The sequence below is a fragment of the Symsagittifera roscoffensis genome, chromosome 4, assembly GCF_963678635.1.
Source record: "Symsagittifera roscoffensis chromosome 4, txSymRosc1.1, whole genome shotgun sequence".
In the NCBI taxonomy this organism is placed as follows: domain Eukaryota; kingdom Metazoa; phylum Xenacoelomorpha; order Acoela; family Convolutidae; genus Symsagittifera; species Symsagittifera roscoffensis.
This window is the reverse complement of record NC_087065.1, coordinates 50,692,561-50,713,366: the sequence shown is the minus strand read 5'-3', so window position 1 is coordinate 50,713,366 and position 20,806 is coordinate 50,692,561. Positions and strand designations below refer to the sequence as shown.

The 20,806-nt window shown below is 36.1% G+C and overlaps 1 protein-coding gene across 4 annotated transcripts in view; it reads right to left on the bottom strand.

Annotated features, from left to right (window-relative positions):
* The window catches only part of LOC134844648 (G protein-coupled receptor kinase 3-like), a 63,357-nt gene that overhangs the window by 19,065 nt on the left and 23,486 nt on the right, over positions 1-20,806 (bottom strand). The window contains exons 1-2 of one of the 4 annotated variants that reach the window (XM_063861440.1): positions 17,024-17,888; positions 8,733-10,080 (exon numbers count right to left, since the gene is read on the bottom strand). The exons of 2 other annotated variants lie outside the window; for them this stretch is intronic. In XM_063861440.1, the coding sequence (XP_063717510.1) occupies positions 8,733-9,420 (688 nt within the window). In that variant the 5' untranslated portion in view covers positions 9,421-10,080; positions 17,024-17,888. Of the gene's footprint in view, positions 1-8,732; positions 10,081-17,023; positions 17,889-20,806 lie in introns of those variants that run through there. One more of the 4 variants, XM_063861442.1, reaches the window with a different exon arrangement.

The following is a 20,806-nucleotide window of genomic DNA, read 5'->3' as shown; positions in this document are numbered from 1 at the left end:
TAGTCAAGATTGGGCAAAAAATCCACCTTTCGCAACCCTGATGACATAGCCAAAGGACAGTCTTGAGCTTCCTGCCAGTCGTTTCCATCCTAGTTTTCTTACGAGGCCCCTACAGAACCCAGAGAAATCCCACTTCCTGAATTTTCTGGCAGAAAGTCTAGGACTAAGCAGTTCAATTTAATTATAGCTACGGTTATTAACGGTTAATCAATAAAAAAAGCTTGAAGTTTATAAATCTTTAGTACAAATTTCATTCATCTTAAAAAGCAACTTCATTCATCTGCAATCAATTAGCCTTTATTAGCTTGCATTTTTGCAGTTATTTCAATCGCCTTTCACTGAAAAACAAAGCGAACAGGTTGTTGAAAAAGTATAGAAAAATGAAACCGAAACTCCGATTGATCTTTCGAAGGAAAAAATGTATCACGTTGAAATACTTTGAAATTCAAGAATTGTTCATGACTGGCACTTTTTTCTTAAAATTATCAAATTTAGAGAAAAATGGATCAAAAAGTAATTTTTTTCATTCCACTGGGAATTCAGAAAACTTAGGTTCATTTTTGAAATTAGAAATCATTTACCTTTTTCGTTACCTAGACACTTCTGCTATCCGATAGTGGAATTTGGTTCCTTCCAACAAAAAAAAACTGAATTTGAATAAAAATTAAAAGTCAAACCGCGAACAATGCAACTAAAACAAAAAATTCTCGAACAACTAGTGCCGATCACTTCTTTTTTATCGTGAGGCAATAATTCGTCGCTAGCAACAATTAGTAGCAGAAGATGATTCATCGCAACTAAAAAAGCGGCAGAGCAATTTTTCATATTAATTGTGAAACCAATTTGAAATGAATTGATTTAGCAATGCGCAGCCAGAATTGTAGTCAGAATATCCTAAGCAAGTGCTACCTGACATCAACCGACTATACTTGTCGATTTGGGAGTTGAAGCAAAATTGTAATCATTTGATCTGCTACCCTTCAAATTCAAAATATACTTTTGAATTCCGCATCACAACACCCGCAGCAAGGCTTGCCAGCTGCAATGGAAAAACAGTCAACTGATCCTAACAAATTTTGTTATATCAAGCACAAATTATACGCAGAAGCGAAGTGGAGTCCGGCAACACTTGCGATAGATCACACCCATAGCATTACAAGCTAGCGGATATCAAATTACAGGGGACACTATTAAGCCACAAAATTAATTCAAAGGTCGAAAAAAAACTAAATATAGAGAAAACAAATTTTTGAAAAAACAATCGAGAGACGAAAAACCAAGCGTCAAATAAGCACTGATAAAAAACTACCGAGCGGTTATTGGCAGACAATGCTTGGGTCTATGTACGTTGAGCCAGAAAAAAGTCGCAGCATTTTTGTGCTAATAAAAAATTCAATAATAGAAAGCGATTAAAGCTTAAGCTATTTAAGCAAAAAGTATATAGAAAATCTTGAAACTCAAAAACCAGCATCTTTAAAAACATTAAAAACGGCACTTTAAAACGGTGGAAACTTTCTGAGCCTTCAAGCAAAGTTCATGCTTTGAAAGAAAGCCGACAAAAATAACCAAAAAAACGTCAGTCCGACAATTCAAGCATATCATGAAAAATCAAATTACATAGATTTTTTTAAAAAAATCACCTGAAAATCGAGCCTCAGACCTCAAGCTTCTATTGGAGGCACTTTAACAATACACTAAATTGAAAACCTGTAAAGTTACAGAGGTTTCTTAATAAAGCAAGGTCACAAATTTATAAGAAAAGTTCTTTACGAAAAAAGTCGATTTACCGATCACAACTCGTTGAAGGCAGGCAAAAATTAAGCTTAAACATTAGTTAAAGCTTCAGTTGACTGATATTTTATTTGCCAAATTCATTAAAACGAAAACAAAGTTCTCTCCAACTTTTTCAGAAAAACTTAACAGGCAAACAGGCGAACTTAACAGGCAAACAGGCAGAAAAACAATCCAAGTCAAACTAAACAGGCAAACAGGCGAAGTGGAGCTCCGCACCACTTGCGATAGAACAAATATAAAAACATTTTTTGTAAGTCTCGATAGAAGTTCACTCTAGGTAGGCAACCATGCCAGACATTTGAATGTTATAACACAGCCAACAGACAGTAAGAAAAGAGTCTTGAACGCAAGGACATAAGAAAAAATACTGCGAAAACCAAAAAACAAATATATGGCACTAAAGCTGTTTCATTTTCAAAAAAAATTTTGACTGACATTATGTTAATAAAATTAACCCAATTTGAGAAAACTGGATCAATAGGTAAGTTTTTATTCCGCCGGGAAATCTAAGAAAAATTCCACTTTCGAAACTAAAAATCAATCCATTTTTTCGCGCCAGTTCGACTTTTATAATTGGAGAGCACATTTTTTCCTAACTTTAAGCAGATGATTTTGAACTGAACTCAAAATGCATAGCTACCTAGGTGCATTCATAAATGCATTAACATATCTGAACGCTCATCTGTAGTTATTAATGCATTTTAAGACTTTTCACTGAAAAAAAAAACAAAAAAAAGTACCAGGAATTTTATAAAGTTATTCACTACTTTGATTACTCTTAATTAGCAACGGAACAAATTTACGAAGAACAAACAAAGCCGACAATCTTTGACATACAAAAATTGGGCCGAAAAAACATGTTCTTATTAAAAATATCTTATCATGTTCTTATTAAAAGTTTTAAATCCCACCAAAAACTACGAAAAAACTTTCACCGGCAACTAAAAAGAATTAGTTAAGAAAAATTAATCTGTGATGTGGCAACTAAGCCGACAATTTGAGAGCAGAGACCGGTTAATCTGAATTTTTTTTTATATATATTTAAAATAATTCAATCCCCCGTGAAACTAGAATGAACACCTAACCAAAATGACCAACACCTCGTAACTACAATGAAATTTGCCTACAGCACAACCCAAAATCCATGATCTGGCAACTAAGCCGGCGAAATATGAGCAGACACCAGCTGAGCCGAAAAAAATTGATTAAAACTTTTTAATGTTTCAAGAACCCATTCCGAAACTAGAGCGAACAACACTTGCACTTGCAACTACAATAAGAAATGCTCAAGCACAAGAAAAATTTGTGATGCGGCAACTAAGCCGACAAAACATGAGCAGACACCAGTTGAGCCGAAAAATATTGATTTAAAATTTCTTTTTTAATGTTTCCAGTCCCCCTGAAACTAGAATGAACAACACTTGCAACTACAATGAAAGTTGCTTGCAGCCCAGCAAAATCCTTGAAGGGCAACTGAGCCGACAAAACGTGAGCAGACAAAAAAAGTGCCATAATGCAATTTCACCAATTTTTTTAATTGCCTTATTAGACTGAAAAAAAATCAAGGTCCGGTCGAGACACACACCCCAGATCTTAGAGTGCAAAGGCGACGGCGTTAACGCCAGGCCAAGTGAAAATTAATATGGAAGTTTTTGAGGTTTAATGAAAAAGAAACAATGTGTGAAGAAAAGACTAAAGATAGAGTAATAGAGAAGATTTGTAAGAAAAGTTTAGTTGTTTACGGGAAATTTTTTACGGTTTTGCTGTTTACGGTGGGGGTTAGGAAATTAGACGATAAGCAAATTAGACGTGACCAACAAAAACGAATTTAGACGTTAAATTGTTTTTGCAAAACTAGCATTTTAGACGGAAAGCAAAGGGCTAACAAAACTTATTGCTTAAAACAAGTTTTCATAATTACAAAAATAATATAAGATCGCATTGCATATCAAAATATTTATCTCAATTGATTTATAAAATGTTAATTTCAAGATTATAAAACATTTTTGAAATGCATAAATTATATACAATTGCGGCATGTGATAAATGCGGAATGTGAAAATTGCGGCATGTGAGAAGTTGATTTGCATTTAAGAAAGCTGAACAAAAGTTAATTGTAGTCGGTAAACAAACTTCAGACACGAAACAATACAGCTAGCGTGTAGCGCACCTCCGGTGCTGAATTTTTGACAACTCATGAAAAACCGCATACATTGGAAACCACATCTGCAGGCTTTTACTGTACTCAGACAGCGCCCAATTACATGGCTGGTGATTTGATAATTTATTTATTTTTTTAATTCCTATTTTCCGTCATCTCGAAAAAGTCAAATCTCGAAAAGTACAAAAATTTGAGTAGTCATATTTGGAGGCAAGATTTACAACTCCTGGGAATACCCTGGCAGCACCCAATCACAGGGTTGGGATATTTAAATTTTAAGAATTTTCTAAATCTAAGTTAATTGAAAATGTTGGAAAAATCGTACAAAAAATCCTCAAATCTTGAAAACTACAAGGATTTGAGCAGTCATGTTTCGAGGCAAGATTTGCAACCCTTATGAGTACCCAGACAGCACCCAACTACGACGGGGTTAGGAAATTCAAATGAAAAAATCAAAGTTTCGTTTTCTGAAAAACTTTGACAAAATCACAATAACGTCATATCTGAAAAAACCACAAAAATTTGAGCAGTCATAAATGTATTCAAGGTTCAAAACCGTGAGAGTAGTCTGACAGCACCCAATTACAAGTTTGGGAATTTCAAATCTGAAGAAAAAAGTTTGTTTAGGTTTTCTAAAACTTTTTTTGAAAAAAATTACAAAAAAACGTCATATCTCAAAAACTACAAGAATTTGACCAGTCATAATTGGAGGCAAGGTTTGCAATCTCCTGAGAATACTCTTATAGCCCCCAACTATAGGGTTGAGAAATTCAAACAATGAGGAAAAAAAATTCGTTCAGTTTTCTGGATTTTTTTTTTGAAAAATCATAAAAAACGTAATATCTCAAAAACTACAAGGATTTGAGCAGTCATTTTTAGAGGCAAGATTCGCAACTCCTGAGGGTACCCTGCCAGCACTGAATTACAGGGTAAAAAATTTCAAATTTTTAAGAAAAAAATTCATTAAGTTTTCTGAAATTTTTTTGAAAAATCACAAAAAACGTGATATCTCGGAAACTGCAAGGATTTGAGCAGTCATTTTTGGAAGCAAGATTCGCAACCCAAGAGAGTACCCTGACAGCACACAAATCCAGGGTAAAAAAGTTTCAAATTTTGAAAACAAATATTAATTCAAAATTTCGAAAAACTTTTTTGAAAAAATCACAAAAAACGTGATATCTCGAAAACTACAAGGATTTGAGTCGTCTCATTTGAATTAGGATTCGCAACTCACGAGAGTACTCTGACAGCACCCAACTACAGGTTTGGGAATTTCAAGTTGAGTAAATTTTGTAATTTAAAGTTTTCTTAATTGGAGGCCAAATTGGCAACCACTTTGTGAACCCTGACAGCATCCCACTATTGGGCTGCTTTTTAAAAACTCGGTGGAATAACCACTGAATTCAAACTGGGAAATCGAGAAAAAATCTGTACCATTGCAATATATGAAAAAAAAAAGATATAGCTTTGAAAAAAAAATCCAAAAAAGATTTCTGATAAAGGTAAAGAGAGATTGGAGACAACCGTTTGACAGTAGTACTATTTAAAACTAAACCGTCGACACCAAATTCAAAGTTCAAAAATTAGGAGACGGGTAGACAGACATAATCAAATTAATTAAAAAAGCAGGTATTCAGACAGACAGACTTAATTTGGCCTTGAAAAAAATTACTGAAAAATTAATGACCTTGCGAAAAAGTAATTGAAAAATTTTCTTAAGCATTGCAAAATTATTAAGCTTAAACATGGGAGATAGCTGTCACTAGCATTTAAATATAGTATAGATATAGATTACGTCTAATGTCCCATATTTGTAATTTTGCATCGACGTCTAAATTCGTTTTTTGTTGGTCACGTCTAATTTGCTTTTCGTCTTATTTCCTAGGCCCCGTTTATGGTTTAGTGCTTACTGGAAGAAAAGTCTAGATACCGATTACAAGACACTTAGAACGGCTTAGCATTGTACTTATAGTAGCAGATTAGCTATTTTCGAGGCCCTCAAGTGACGTAATCACATACTATTCTTCAGATTCAAAAAGCATTCGTTCCACCGTTCAGTAAACTTGAAGTTTGATAAACTCGAAGTTTGATTGCAAGACAAAGTGTTACATTAACACAGACGAAGAAGGGCGAACATTTTTTTTTGAAAAAGTGGAAATTCAGAGAAAATCCAGAAAAAAATTAGAAACACAACCAACAAAATTATTAAGCTTTTGTATTTACCGAGCGGCCAGTAAACCGACAATACGTGGATAGGCGCCCAATTATCAGAAAACAAAAAATTCAGACTAAATTTTTTGTCAGAAAAATTATTTAACTATATAACTATGAACTTTAGTATCACAACAGACCTGAGTTTTTTGTGAAATGATAATCAATTTTTGCCTTTCAAACGACAAATCTAATAAGACGTAAACCAAAACCATTTAGATCGAAAAAACCTTAAAGCGATATATATATATATATATATATATATATATATATATATATATATATATATATATATATATATATATATATTTACAAATTATATGAGTAAATTGACAAAACTTGCAACAAAAACGAAATTGCTTACAGCACAATAAAAATCCTTGATGTGGCAATTGCGTCGACAAAACATCAGCTAAAAATCCAAATCAATTTTCCCCGAAAAAAAAACAATCAATTTTCGACACTGAAAAAAACAAGGGCCAGCAGGAACCTGAGAGTCCCAAGGTAACCTCGTTACTTTTAGACCAAATGAGAAGGAGCATGCAAGCTGTTTTGGTTAAAAAATAAAGCAAGTTCAATTTCTCGAAGATTTGTAAGAAAAGCTGTTTACGGAGATAAAATTCTAGCTCCCAATTAGAAGAGTTGCTACCGCAAGTGTAATAAAAAATCCCCTTTATATTAATTCACGGTTTTCGATAACTTCTATTTTTAAAACAAATGCAACAATTTAGAAGCTTTGCCTTCATATGCTAGATATTGTGGCATGAAATGTATTAGCTTGAAAGATAATCTGTTGATAATTTCCTAGGAATGGAGTTCTATATAAAAAAAGAGGTTACAAAAAAAGGGAGCCGGTTGCGGTGCAAGTAGCAAGAATGTTACCGCCACAATTATTTAAGGAAAAATGCAAAAACAAGGAAAACATTAGAAGATAAAATATAAAGTTTCAAACATTTTTTCTATCTTTGGCTTTTCATTTTTTTGTCTTGTGTTTGTTATGTTTTGTAATGAAATGAATTAGATTGAAAACTGCAACAATGAGATGTAATTATAGACGAAAAAAAATTTAAGTGTAGCAGCATTTAATTTGGAAGTGAGCTTATACATTGGCTGAATAGGATGTTGCAAACGGATACTGCTGGTTTCCATCTACACTTGCACTTGATTCAGTGGCCAAAGTGAAGGCAGTTTTCACTATTTGGCTAGAGCAATGAAATAGTATACGTCGATTCGCTTGCACAACAAAACATGTTAAAAGGCATGCACTGGACCAGTGAAAAATTCTCAGCTTCATGCCGTTAGATTTCACAAGAAAAAAGCCGAATAAAATTTATGATCGATATCTATTTGTAGCTATGCGCCATTCGCTTCAAATTATACTATCTGCAAACAAATTTTTTAACTGCTTCTGCAAGAACATTGCTCACGCAGCATTTAAAAGCGCAGGGATATCAATCATGTATCATCGGCACAAAAGTCAAGCTAGCACACTTGGGGGGAGGGGGTGCTGCTGGTGTTATGTAATTCTCTTTCATATCTTCTGTTGACATTTAACCAGACGAGGAAGTGACATTTTATAGCACGCTTTTACTTCCTGCAGATGTTTTGAATTGAATGCCGCAACCCTCTTTTGAAGAGTGCGTTAGAAGTACTGAGTTCAAGAGCAGCAGACAAGGTTGTACACAACAAAAAGTGTGCTGACATTACCACGCAAATCAGACCAGTTGTTTAAGCAATTAGTGTCCTTCTCTATCTTCAGTGAAAGTTACCAATTGTTATCTTTCCAGGCAATGTTAAAATTAAAAAGGGTTAAAACCCGCAGGGGACCACTGTACAATTATCAATATTCTCCACAAAAAAAAAACTTTTTGGCTATCTTTGCTCCCACACTGAGAGTATAAGAAAGAGCAAAAAATATAAGAACATAGCCAACTGACAGTTGGAAAAGAGTAATGAACGCAAGGAAACTGAAACAAAAACTGACTTGTTTTTTTTTCAAAACCTTCAACTTTTGAATTTCGAAGAAAAAAAGATGGCCTTAAAGCTTTTTGAATTTGTAGAACAATTTATGATGGACACTTTTTGGTTAAAATTAACCCAATTTGAGAAAACTGGATCAATAGGTAGAACTTATTTCACTGGGAAATCTGATAATTAATTTCCATTTTCGAAATTAGAAGTCTATCACGTTTTTCGTGACCTTTACATCTTTACTGTTCGATAGTGGAGTTTGCCTTCCTTTTTAACAATGGAAATGCACCGAGCTTAAAAAGAAATCACAAGTTAAACCGCGAAAAAACAAAATTGAGCGTGAACAAATAATAAGACTTTTTCCTGAAAAAAAAAATCAGCAAGATCTATAAAAGAGTACTCACTACGTTCATTACTCTTAATAGTATAAGTGAGGTTCAAAAACACAATCTTATATTTATGTCAGTCTTGTAGTTGAACAGCTCAGGAGAAAGTGGTTGGTTTGGTGATATTAGCTAGCCGAGCACAATGGCTGCTGCTGTAATGAAATACAGATAAGATGAAGAAGAAGTAGAGTGAGAATTTTGATGCTTACCTTTGATTCGCTTCTTGTCTAGACACTTCATAGCGTACATTTTGCCCGTGTCCGCCTTCCTAGCCCCGTATACCTCTCCGAAGCCGCCCCTGCCGATGATTCTGTGCACTGAGAAGTCGCTCATAGACAGCTGTATGTTGAGCTCCACATTCTTCCATTGGAGAAAGCGTGTGAACTGTTCGCTCTTGAGAAAGGGCTCGTAGGCCTCCTTCTCTAAGGACTTCTTGATCTCCTCAATGTAGACGTTGAACAGTTCTGTGGAGGGTACCTGGTTCTTGTTCAGCTCCTCCTTGATGTGGTTGAGCGCTTCCTCCGAGTAGTTGTATGTCACACAGATCAGCTCAGTCATGATGTGCTTGTCGTACATCTTGCGCGTGATCTTCTCCCGCTCCTCGTCACAGTGTGTGCTCTGGTAGTTCAGGATGTCCTCGTAGAACTCAATTCTCTGAGTGGACAGTTCCAGGTGTTTGCTGCAGTATTCCTTCATAAGGAGAAAGCCAATCTTCTGATGAAATATTTTCTCAAATGTGATTTCGTTGCGCTGTTGCAGGTACCTGTGCATCACACATCTAATTTGGGGGTCCGGCAACACTATTTTCTTACTCGCTCGGGCAGCCGGGGTACTCTTGGACTTCTCCATCGCCATCAGGTAGCTCACATCTGCCAAAACTGCCTCCAAATCCGCCATTTGGAAGTACGTCCAACAGAACTGATTTAATACAGCCTTTTAAAAAGTGTAACAAACAACTAATCAAATATACTTGATCGCAAACAACGTTACAAATAAGATTACAAATAAAACCATAAGGGTTCTTTCAAAGAAAAGTAGTAAGAGTCTTCGTAGCGAGAGAGAAAGAATAAGTGTAAAAAAACTCGCGACAAAAATCGGCAGTTAAAAGAGGGTGAGACAAAACAAATGCTAAAAGATTAACCAATTAATCATAATTTGGGGGAAAATGATAAGAGAGATAGGGCATCTGTAATAATGAATGAGTTGCTGGAGCGGAGGAGGGGAACGGGTCAGCACAACAGGTGAGAGAAAGGAAGGATAGAATGAGAGTTGATGAAGGTAAGACAAGCTATGGTAATGGAACTCTTTAGTTTCACCGCCTAGACCACCACCAGCAATAAAATAAAAAAACAACTACAGCAACAGCAGCAGCAGTTGGGGCTGCATGGCAAAATCAGGACATTCTAGATGCTAACAGGGCTCTTCTTTTCCTTCCTTTCTTGCCCTTCTAATAAATTGCTAATCTAAATATAACTGCTGCAGTGCAGATAAATTGGCAGTGGATTTAAATTTTGAAGCATGGAATCTGCCGCCAAGGTTGACATCACATATCGAAACCTGAAACAAAATGAAGTTTGTTGAATAAAGAGAGAGCAATTGTAAAAACAGATGGCGTCCAAATGTGAAAGAGACAAAGAGTCAAACTGAAGCACCAATTTTCTCCTGGGCACTTATAAAATAATAGGAACAGGAGCGACAGCAGAGAGAAGAGAAAGAGAGATTAAGTGTTCGCCCGCCTCCCCTCTCTCTCTCGCTCTACGCCTCCCCTCCCCTCGCCGCAACTGCGATTCGGAGCCACTTTCCTCTTACTGTGGATTGGTGCAGACTCATTCGAAACTTATTTGACCAGTTTATTTATTCTTGTCGGCGCCTTTTTTCAGCTTATAATCACTGAGGTAGAAGCAACTTCAAATAACGAAACTATTGTTTCGCAAAAATTCATCTTCGTCTCACTTGAACAAAACAACAGCAAAACATCCCAAAATCTGCTAAAACAGTCTAATACTATCAGAACGAGTTCCACACTTTTAGCGGGTAGAGTTTGATGCTACTAATGGTTTCCTTTGGAAGTATGCATGATTAAAAGAGATTTCGCTGCAATTTCAAAGTGGTTTGAAAACGATTCTAATTTGCAATCCAAATTACTCATTAGGCCATAAAAACATGCATGAAGAATCTTCACAAAAAATGAGTCAATTTCTGGATGAAACAAGTTCGTCTTTGAACACATTTTGGTTACGGCAAAAACTCATTACATAAACCATCTTTTTTGCCATAAATGCACTTCGATTTTTTTCTGTGGGGGTTTAACAAACTCGTTTGTCATTATAAGCTTTAGTTCACATTTGAGTGCGAAAAAGCTACTTGAATTACATTTTAAACACTCTTCCCAGGATTATTGTTCCGACTAATTCCAAAAAAACTATAGCTTTGGGAGTGTTTTTACAATAAATTTTGAGTTAAGAGTGGTATCATATTAAAGCTCTTTCAGCTCTGATTCTAAAAAACTAAAATTGTCTCGAAAACTGATCAAGCATCTCAGACAAGTTAAAAAACCATACAATATAAAAGTAGAAAAAACATTTTTGTACAACAAAACATAACCAACAGACAGTTGGAAAACAGTCAATAACCACTGACCTGTTTTTTTTTGAAAAAAAAAACACATTTTTCAATTTTCCGCGAAAAAAATAGAATGCTTCAAAGCTCTTTGAATTTCTAGAAAATTTATGGCTGACACTTTTGCGTTAAAATTAACCCAAATTGAGAAAGCTGTATCAATAGGTACAATTTTTTTTTCGCCGGAAAATCTGATTATTAAATTCCATTTTCGAAATTAGAAGTCAATCGCGTTTGTCATAACCTTTACACTTTTGCTGTTCGATAGTGGAAATTGCCTTTATTTTAAGAAACGAAATCAACCAATTTAAAAAGAACAATAAATTAAAGAAAAGCAAAATTAAATATGAGACTGAACAAACTTCAAGACCTTTCAAGAAAAAAAATCCTGGCGATCTTTAAAAAAGTCTGAGCTACGTTCATCGACACCAGGGGCGGACACCCCCCCCCCCCTCAGGGATTCGACACCCTGCCGACCCAAAGGGTCCTCCCTTTGGTACTTTTAAGAAATCCACTTTTGGCTAACCGACCCTAAAATTTTTCTAAAGGCGCCTTGGGCGCCAATATTTACTAATTTTGAGGGGCGAGCGCGCGCCGAAAAAACGCAATTTTTTGGTCAAAATTTTCTAAAAAGTGCCTAAAAGCGGCGCAGAAAATTTGGCGAAAACAGCGTTTTTTTAGTGCTTTGGGAGAGCTCAAAAAATCAATTTGGTCGACCTAAAAAAAACAAAAAGGTCGTCAAAATTTTGAAAATCCGCCCCCCCCCTCGAGAAAATCCTAGATCCGCCCCTGATCGACACTTTAAAAATTTCATTTGGATGCTTGCTTTTTTATAAAAACAATTCAATTTCCAGTCGTAGTTCATTGTCTAAATTATGTCGTCCCTATGACATAACACAGATGATTATTTCTTTTTGTTCGGACCAATTCACAAAGTGCAGAAACTATTCTAATTTTTTTTCACCAAACTTATGGTACCTTAAGCAAAGCTCACAGGTCCTCAAGTGAGGTATCATATTAAAGCCAAATTGGTCGAGATCCGAATTCCAGGAAAAAAATTGCCTCAGCGTCCAGGAACTCAATGAAAAGAAACTTGTGAGATGGATCTCCATACTGCAACTTTAACGCTATTCTACTAAAACTATTTACGTTGTTTTAGCAACTATCCCTTCGCATTCCTGCAGTTTTTCGTCTACTTCAGAAGCACTTTACAAAAAAAATACCCAGAAACCAAAATTTGACATTTACAATTTTTCATTTCTTTTCGAAATTCTGTCTTAATCAAGGTCGGAACAATCCGAGCTGTTTGCACAGCAAGTAGCAATCCTTGTTCGATTTGGATAATCTGAATTGTCCTATAAATAAATCACCGTGTTCATGTTGTTTTGCTGCAGCTACACCGATTTCTTCGGAGCTATGCTAAGGAGAGGTGACGAAATCAGCACAAAGTCGCCATCATTGGAATAAGTTGTTTCACCTTCTATGTCGATTGTGCCGTTAAAGACCCTGAAAAACTACAGTGGCAGATGTGAAGGAAACGAAATCACAATGTCCAGGCAAACAAAATGTTCCCAAATCTGTCTCTAGCATAATTAATCTTTCTAATTCAATCGGAAGCTCCGAAGAAATCGGAGAGATTAATTACGCTAGGGACGGATTTGGGAAAAATTCGTTTGTCTGGACATGGTGATTTCGTTTCTTCACATCTGCCACTGCAGTTTCCCAGGGTTTTTAACGGTACAATCGACATAGAAAGTGAAACAATTTATTCCAATGATGGCGACTTTGTGCTGTCGTCACCTCTCCTTAGCATAGCACAATTAAAAAGAAAGTTGGGTTATGGTTTTGTTCAATCTGTTTTAGCGGACAGTTTTTTCGGCGTGCGAATAACCGAGTGAAAATCTATCACCCTTTTGAGCGGGCAGTTTTTTGTTATTAGAGATAATGAAGGAAAACTGCCATAATGTGAGGTTTAGCAGCTTCTTCGGGATTCTACCAGAGATAACCTTGAAAGCAGTTACATAGATGAACGCTGGTATGTTCAGACGAGGGCAGACACCGGGTACATTATTGTTCAACCTATGATGGTATAGCTTTTAATGTGAGTTGAGCACCCGAATTGGAGCTGAGAGAACATCTGATTTTTTCCGGTCTTGTTTGCAATCACTCGCTGATATAACTTGCAAGTATCTTTAACTTTTGGCTGGGAAAATTCTGTACTTTTAATGGTATGAAAATTTTTGATTCCATGAGCATAATCGTGCTTCAAAATGCTCTCCTGCTTTTCGATAAACAAATGCTTATCGTCGGGTTTGAACAAATGTTCGAGCGAGGGTCTGAATGTTTTGGTTGATTTCGTCGAATAAAATACGGTGCTCTGATCTGTGCTAAAGGTTACAGCTGACAATGTTAGAAGATGATTTGACATTTCATTATGTTTTTAAGCGGAGATATTTTTGTTTTGTAATGTAGATATGTGATGATTTTCATTCTTAAGCATCCAGCAGTTGTTTTTAAAGTGTTCTTTTACATTGCTTGCAGACATTGCCAGTAAGCGTCACTAAATTTGATGGTTCATAGCTGCATAGTTCAGGGCACTCCTACAAAACGGTTTTTAAGTAACACTAAGAGCTGTCAGTAACTTTTTTGAGCATATGACTTTTTTTTGAAAATTGTCACACTTCTTAATGCAAAGCTAATTGAAGCTGACTTGGCGTCAATTTTGCTTCGAGAATTTTGAGGTTGCGAGAGGCAGACAGTGTGGTGCCATCAACCATTACATTTCGGAATGTTTAATCTAGAATCAAACATTTGATTCTAAATTAAACTCATTGGTTCATGTTGAAAACATAGATGTAGTGGACTAGTCTTATGATACTGATATAGGTTGATGAATGTAATTTTTTTTCTCTTTCCTTTCATTCAAAATATTTGAAAACACAAAAATGAACATAATAGAGCCAATTTTTTTGTACCGAGCACAACAACAAATTTCCATTATATTTACAGTTCCATCAAACCGATAAAAAATAATTAGAAATTTTTTCACAACTTTTGTCGCGTTTTTTTAGTAAAGAGCGATTGGAATGAAATCAAACTTCAAAAATTCAATCGAAACTCATAGACTAGCAAGCGAATAAAAAGATAAATTCCGTAGCTATAATTCTTCAAACACCATTAAGATCGTAATAAATTGGAGTCAAAAGATTCAGACGCTTTTTCAACACGAAACCAATAAATTTCTTTCAAAGTTTTCAATGCAGCTCAATCTTTGACTTCATAATGATATATCAATCGACCTCCTCCGAAGTATGCTAGCGGTAACTGATTTTGAATGCAAAAAAAAATATATATAAACTTATAAACAAATGCTTTTATAAAATTAAGATTAAAATGAAAACAAACAATTATCTGGGAAACTTACGATCAAATGAAGACTATCGACAGAACCTTGTTTTAAACAAAAATCAGGTTTAAATGACATCAAATTTCGAACAAAGACGAGATAGCGTTTCGAATACAATTTTTAAAATTGAACACAAGACTAAGATATTGAGATAATTACAGAAAATTACGCTTGTCAATGAAATTGTAGCGCTTTCAAGCGATCTTAGAGGCAGAATGTACCATTCATTAACGCCAACAACTGGGCCACTGCTGCTTACTTATACTCATATTGCCAAATGAAACTCAAACCAAGCCAGCAATTCAATTCTTTAGTTGCTACACCAAAGCTGAAAATCTCAAATAGCTCGTGAAATAGCTAAATTTATTTTTATTTTCGAACAGGTGTCAGATTTTTCATCGGTTTAAAGATATCTGCTCTAAACACAAAACGAAAAAGTTTTTTTTTATAGGTATTGATAATTTACTTGTGTCCAATATTTTAGCCAAAGAGAGGTAATTAGAAGGTTGCTTTATAGTCCTACTTCCACCAAAATTTTGATTAGACTCGTGCTTACTTGACATTAATTTCATAGTCAAAACCAGAGAATACGAAATGAGAGAACAATTTTTCATCAACATTCGGTTGTTTTCAGTGCATGGTGTGCTAAGAGGAAGTAGACGAAAGCTTGTAACAAGTGAAAATAGTAATGATAAAAGTAGTAGTAATCGACTTCAATTGTCTTCGAAAAACTTCTAACTGTCAAATTTTTTTCTACTCTTTTGCAGTTTTTTTTTCAAAAAATTGTAAACAATTTTTTATAGCCAAGGAAGCGCTTAACACCACTTAAGCCGCGCTGAAGAGCTTCAAAAACTTATTTGCCTGAATTCGAACTTATTCGCCTGAATTGGAACTTATTTGCCTGAACTGAAACTAAGAAACTAAGCTTCAAAAACTTAATTGCCTGAATTGGAACTAAGCTAAACACCGCTTAAACCGCGCTGAAGAGCTTCAAAAATTTATTTGCCTGAATTCGAACTTATTCGCCTGAACTGGAACTTATTTGCCTGAATTGAAACTAAGAAACTAAGCTTCAAAAACTTATTTGCCTGAATTCAAAATAAGCTAAACACTGCTTAAACGCGCTGAAAAGCTTCAAACACTTATTTGCCTGAATTGGAACTTATTCGCCTGAATTGGAACTTATTTGCCTGAATTGAAAATAAGAAACTAAGCTTCAAAAACTTATTTGCCTGAATTGAAACTAAGCTAAACACTGCTTAAACAGCGCTGAAGAGCTTAGAAAACTTATTTGCCTGAATTGGAACTTATTTGCCTGTATTGAAAGTAAAAAACTAAGCTTCAAAAACTTATTTGCCTGAATTGAAACTATAACACCGCTTAAACAGCGCTGAAGAGCTTCAAAAACCCATTTACCTGAATTGAAACTAATGTCCCAGTTATTGAGGAAGTAACGGCATAGTTTTTTTCATCCTAATTTTAGGCACCTCATTGGAAGCTCGAATAGAAGTTAAGTATGGTATCGTATAAAACCTCTTTTGGTCCGTATTTGGATTCCACATGTAACATCAAAAAATATATCAAAAACAACTACACATTGTACATAATCAAATAACAAAAACAGAACAAGGATAGCCGGTTACTGTTAAAGTAGCACAGAATGTTCTGACCATTGTCTAAAAAATTACATCAAAAAAGTTTTTTCAAATTTTTGTCGTTTTGTTTTGGCGCAGTGTGATAAAAGGAGCTGAACAAAAAAACTGGGGATTAGTTATATTCGACATTCATAGTAAAACAGGCAAATTGAAAAACAATTTTTGCAGAAAAATCACTAGAAAAACGAAAAAAAAAATCAAAAAAAAGTTATTGAATTTTTGAAGATTTTGATTCCAAAAAGGCGCTAAAACACTAAAACCAACTATCGTTACTCAAACGAAACTAAGTTTTTAAATTTTAAATTAAGCTATTGTAAGCTTTTAAGCCATTAAAATAAGACTGCTCACTCGATTCGCTCGAAGACAAAAACCAGTTTTTAAACCAGTTTTTTTCCCGACACTGGGAAAAATTTTTTGAAATGGTTTAATGTTCGAATCACAACTGTAACAGTTTCAATGTGATATATCACTCAACTCTCTCCATGATTTATGGTGGTAACTGATTTTGCGTGGAAAAAAAACAAAAAAAATACTAAAAGGCCCGAATACAAAGTTCCTCCCCATTTTTCAAATAGTCGGAACAATAACAAGAAATAGCTACATAAAATGCATTTTTAGTCATTTTCACCGTATAAAAAATGTTTCGAGTTTTTTTTCTCGCACCAACCCTGAATTAACGGGAAGAGCAGTACAGCTCCTATCCGGGCAAATCAAAAGATCCGAGCTTGCAGAGTGAAATAGTAACCGGAGACTCTATAAGTTGCGGGGGCGGAAGTTATTAAATGTTCACGCTAATTTATTGAAAGCAATCATCTCTTACCCTTTGAGCCCAGAACAGAATTCATGTGCGGCACATCAAAAGGAATGGAATAATAAGACCATAAACACACGCACTTGGGCTCACGTTCTAAACCGGGCAATAGACGGCCAGCCGCCCTGGCAACCTAAGTAGGGTGGGAGGAGGAATGCAATTCAGGGTCAGGGCTAATGGAGCGCGGAACACATCTTTCACATGTAATTCACTAGACCAGGTGTTCTAGGGCAGAGAAAAGAGCACAATAAAAAAGTCACTGACCAACAGTAGTTTTGATGTGATGATATAATAAGACTGAGTAAAGCGAAGTAATTGCTTCCCATCAATAATTACATTGATTCAATTCAGACCAACTTTAATAGCACAGAAGGGGAAATGGGAAGAGAAAAAGAGAAAGATTTTGGAAGAGCAGCAGGCTAGTAGCATTGTAAGGACGAGAAAGGACGTAAACGCAAACAGTCTGTTTCAGTAGCCACAATCACAATCACAGACAGCGGAGGCAACTATCACAATTCGTGCTAATTTACCCAAATTCATTTCTACAACCGAATTTTAATCGGTTTCAGTTAGGCGAGCAGCGCAACAGCACAGCACAGCGCATTGGAGGGGGGATGGTGATAGGATGTTTGCAATGCAATTTAGACAATTGATTGCATTTTGATGGCACGTTTCGTTTCCATTACGCTTCTTTCCAAGCAGTTATGCTATGCTTGCTACTGTGAATTTTCACATAGCATTATTAATAAAACATTGGCAGTGAAATGCAATTTATTTTTTGTGCAATTGGTGTATCCTTCTCTCTTCTGCGTGTGTGTGTGTATGTGTGCATTAGTGCTTTGCTCGCTTCTTCTCTTGTGCTACTGATGGATAGGGAAGTACTATTTTTGATGCGTTTAAATTAACAGTACCGAGCGAGAGAGAGAAGAGAAGAAAGAAGCTCTGCTTTCCTTTACAAAGAGAGAGAGAGAGAGAGAGAGAGAGAGAGAGAAAGAGAGGGGAGACAAGGAGGGAGCGAACGAGCACCAGAGAAGAGAACAAGAATACTATGTACGGCTTTGTACACTGCATGGCAGAGGGTAGCGCGAATAGAAGAGAGAGCAGAGATGTATTGTAAGGTTAAGCTATGGGGGAATTGGGGGAAGCAACTCCACCGTTGGGGCACACAGCACAAGGTTTGGGTATGGTGTGTATCGATAGAAATGGTAGTACGCGTAGTAATAGTAGCAGTGTTAGTAGTAGTAGTAGTAGTAGTGTGGATGGAAAAGAAACGACGACGGCGGCAGTGCTGTGGGCGGCTGCTACTAGTTGGACTTAGCCAATGCAGCAGCCTGGGCTGAAATGGGTAAAAGATGGCCGACTAAAATATGAAACAAGTTTTTAAGAGAGTGAGAGAGAGAGAGAGATAGCGAAGAAAATGAAAGTTGACTTGAGGGCTAACTGATGAACTGCACTAGTGGCAATGCAACTGCACTAGTGGCAATGTAGTCCCTATGCTCTCACTCGAGTTAGAGTGAGAAGGCCAAATGAGGAGCGACAGGGAGGGGGATTGGTGGGTTAGGCGGCGGCCGCCACCACCACCACTACCCGTTGGCACTGTCTACTCATTATAATTTATCTAAAATACTCCATTGACATCGCATTACCTTAGCTACTCTTTTCCTTTCCTTTCTTTCCTGCTCTATACTAGTACTAGCATTCTACTCCCTAGCAGGGGACAGCAATAGTGTATGGACTAACAGACAACTTCAGTTTCATACTCAAAAGTAAGCAGATCCTAACTCCACAACCCGATTAGTTGAACGAGCATACAAAGTGGCATTTAGAAATATTCAGTCAAAATGGCCCAAAAAAAATTACCGAAATATACATATCGAAATTATTCAAACTGAGGTTTCACTTGAAGAGAGAGATAACTAGATACTTTTCAAAAAATTGCTCAAAATCGTCCGAGATTATTTTGGTAGTTGTCTTTGCTAAGGATAAAACACTTGTTCATGAATGGAAATGGAAGTTGAAAAAGGTTACTTCACTGCCCATTAGTCTGTTTATTAGGCTGTCTATTAGATGTACTGCTCTGATATAAAACCTATTGGGCACTCAATGACTATGGACTGCACAACACATTGGCCCAAATTGGCAGTAGAAGAGCAAACACACACACACGCACACAAGTGACTTCTAATCCCCCAATAGTCTTGTCACTTCACTAATATCTTTATAGTAATTTCTTACCATAATACATATTAGCACGTAAATAACCAACCCACAACAGCAGCACAGATTTGAACATAGAAGAAAATATCATGCCACAAATCAGTCAGCCAATTATGTGAACAGTGCGCCAATAATATCTCTCCTCCCCAGAACCCAATTGTGTCTCTTCAAGTACGAAGCACAACAACACAGTCACAAAAAAACGCTAACAATGCCATGCCAACAACTCATACATATATCTCCATTCTGACTTCCTATTTTAGCGGAAATTAAACATTTTCTGCTTTGAGCAAATACCAATTAAAACCTGTCTTAAATTTCCTCCTTATGTAGTTGTAGTAGTATGTGTTAAAATGTCAGAATATATATTCGCATGTTTAGGTAGTACACACGTTTTATACCATGTCTCTTCCCTTTTCTTAACAAGTCTATTATTTCCCGTTCTTTTTCATCAACTTGTACTAAATTTACACATACGAGAATCACGCATACACTTTCCCATGTAGGTATATTCGCAATATCTTAGCAGCTAACGGAACACATGCTTTCTTTTTTAGCAACCAGCAGCAAGCTCCGTCACTTTTCTTATTAACATACTTAGTCTACGGCAGTCGTCCATGATATCATGTGAAACAAAGATTAATCAAAAAAGGTTAAAAAGAACAACAGTTCTGAGCTCTCTAAGAAGCCGCTGAAAACAAGGTCGATGTATTTTTTTCTCGCCGACCCACGTCACAATGACAGGGCGGCAAAATGCCAAACAAGGCACAACCCCCACCCAAACACCCACTTGAACAACCCAAACAATGCAAAAAACATCAGTTACAGTTACAACTCTGACTGTCTTTTGGCGCGTCCGGGTACAAAAATTTCAAAAGATAGATGTATAAGCGGAAAAGATGTCACTGGAGATGATGGCATAGTCTATCTAGTCTGTAAAACAACGGGAGATTTTCTTGTCACTCGAATTTGAATTTAGGACCCTAGCGCTGAAATTTTATAAGCAAGCGTTTAGTAACTTAAGCGAGAAAGGGACAAGAACTAGCTCTAAAAGGTTCAAAAAGTGAAAAAGTAAAGAAAACGCTAATAAAAATTAAGCCGGGATCAAACACCCGACTTTGAGATTACAAGTCGCGCGTCTTAGCATCTGCGCCATGTCCACAGGTCTCTTTTTATGTAATTTTTTTTTACACAAGCGAAGCGGAGCTTTGCACCACTTGCAAAAAAAAACACGAAAAAAACAGAGGCGAAGCGGAGCTCCACGTCACTTGCAATACCACACATACAAAAAACACAGATAGAAAAAAACGAAAGAAAAATGCTAAGCTAGGCGAAACAAAATTTTTGTATGTCTCGATAAAAGATAACTAGATAAAAGATAAGTCCGAAATACGTTCTAACTCTCAAACAAAAAAAAGACAATTTCGAAGTCTAACACTCATTTTTTACACTTTTAAAAAAACTAGGTCGCAGCTTATGAAACAGTGATAAAATTCCTACTCCTAGATTTTTAGATCAAACCACTTTAATCTCATATTTGGCAGGGTAGTTTTGGAGAGAAGCAGAAAAAAGTTT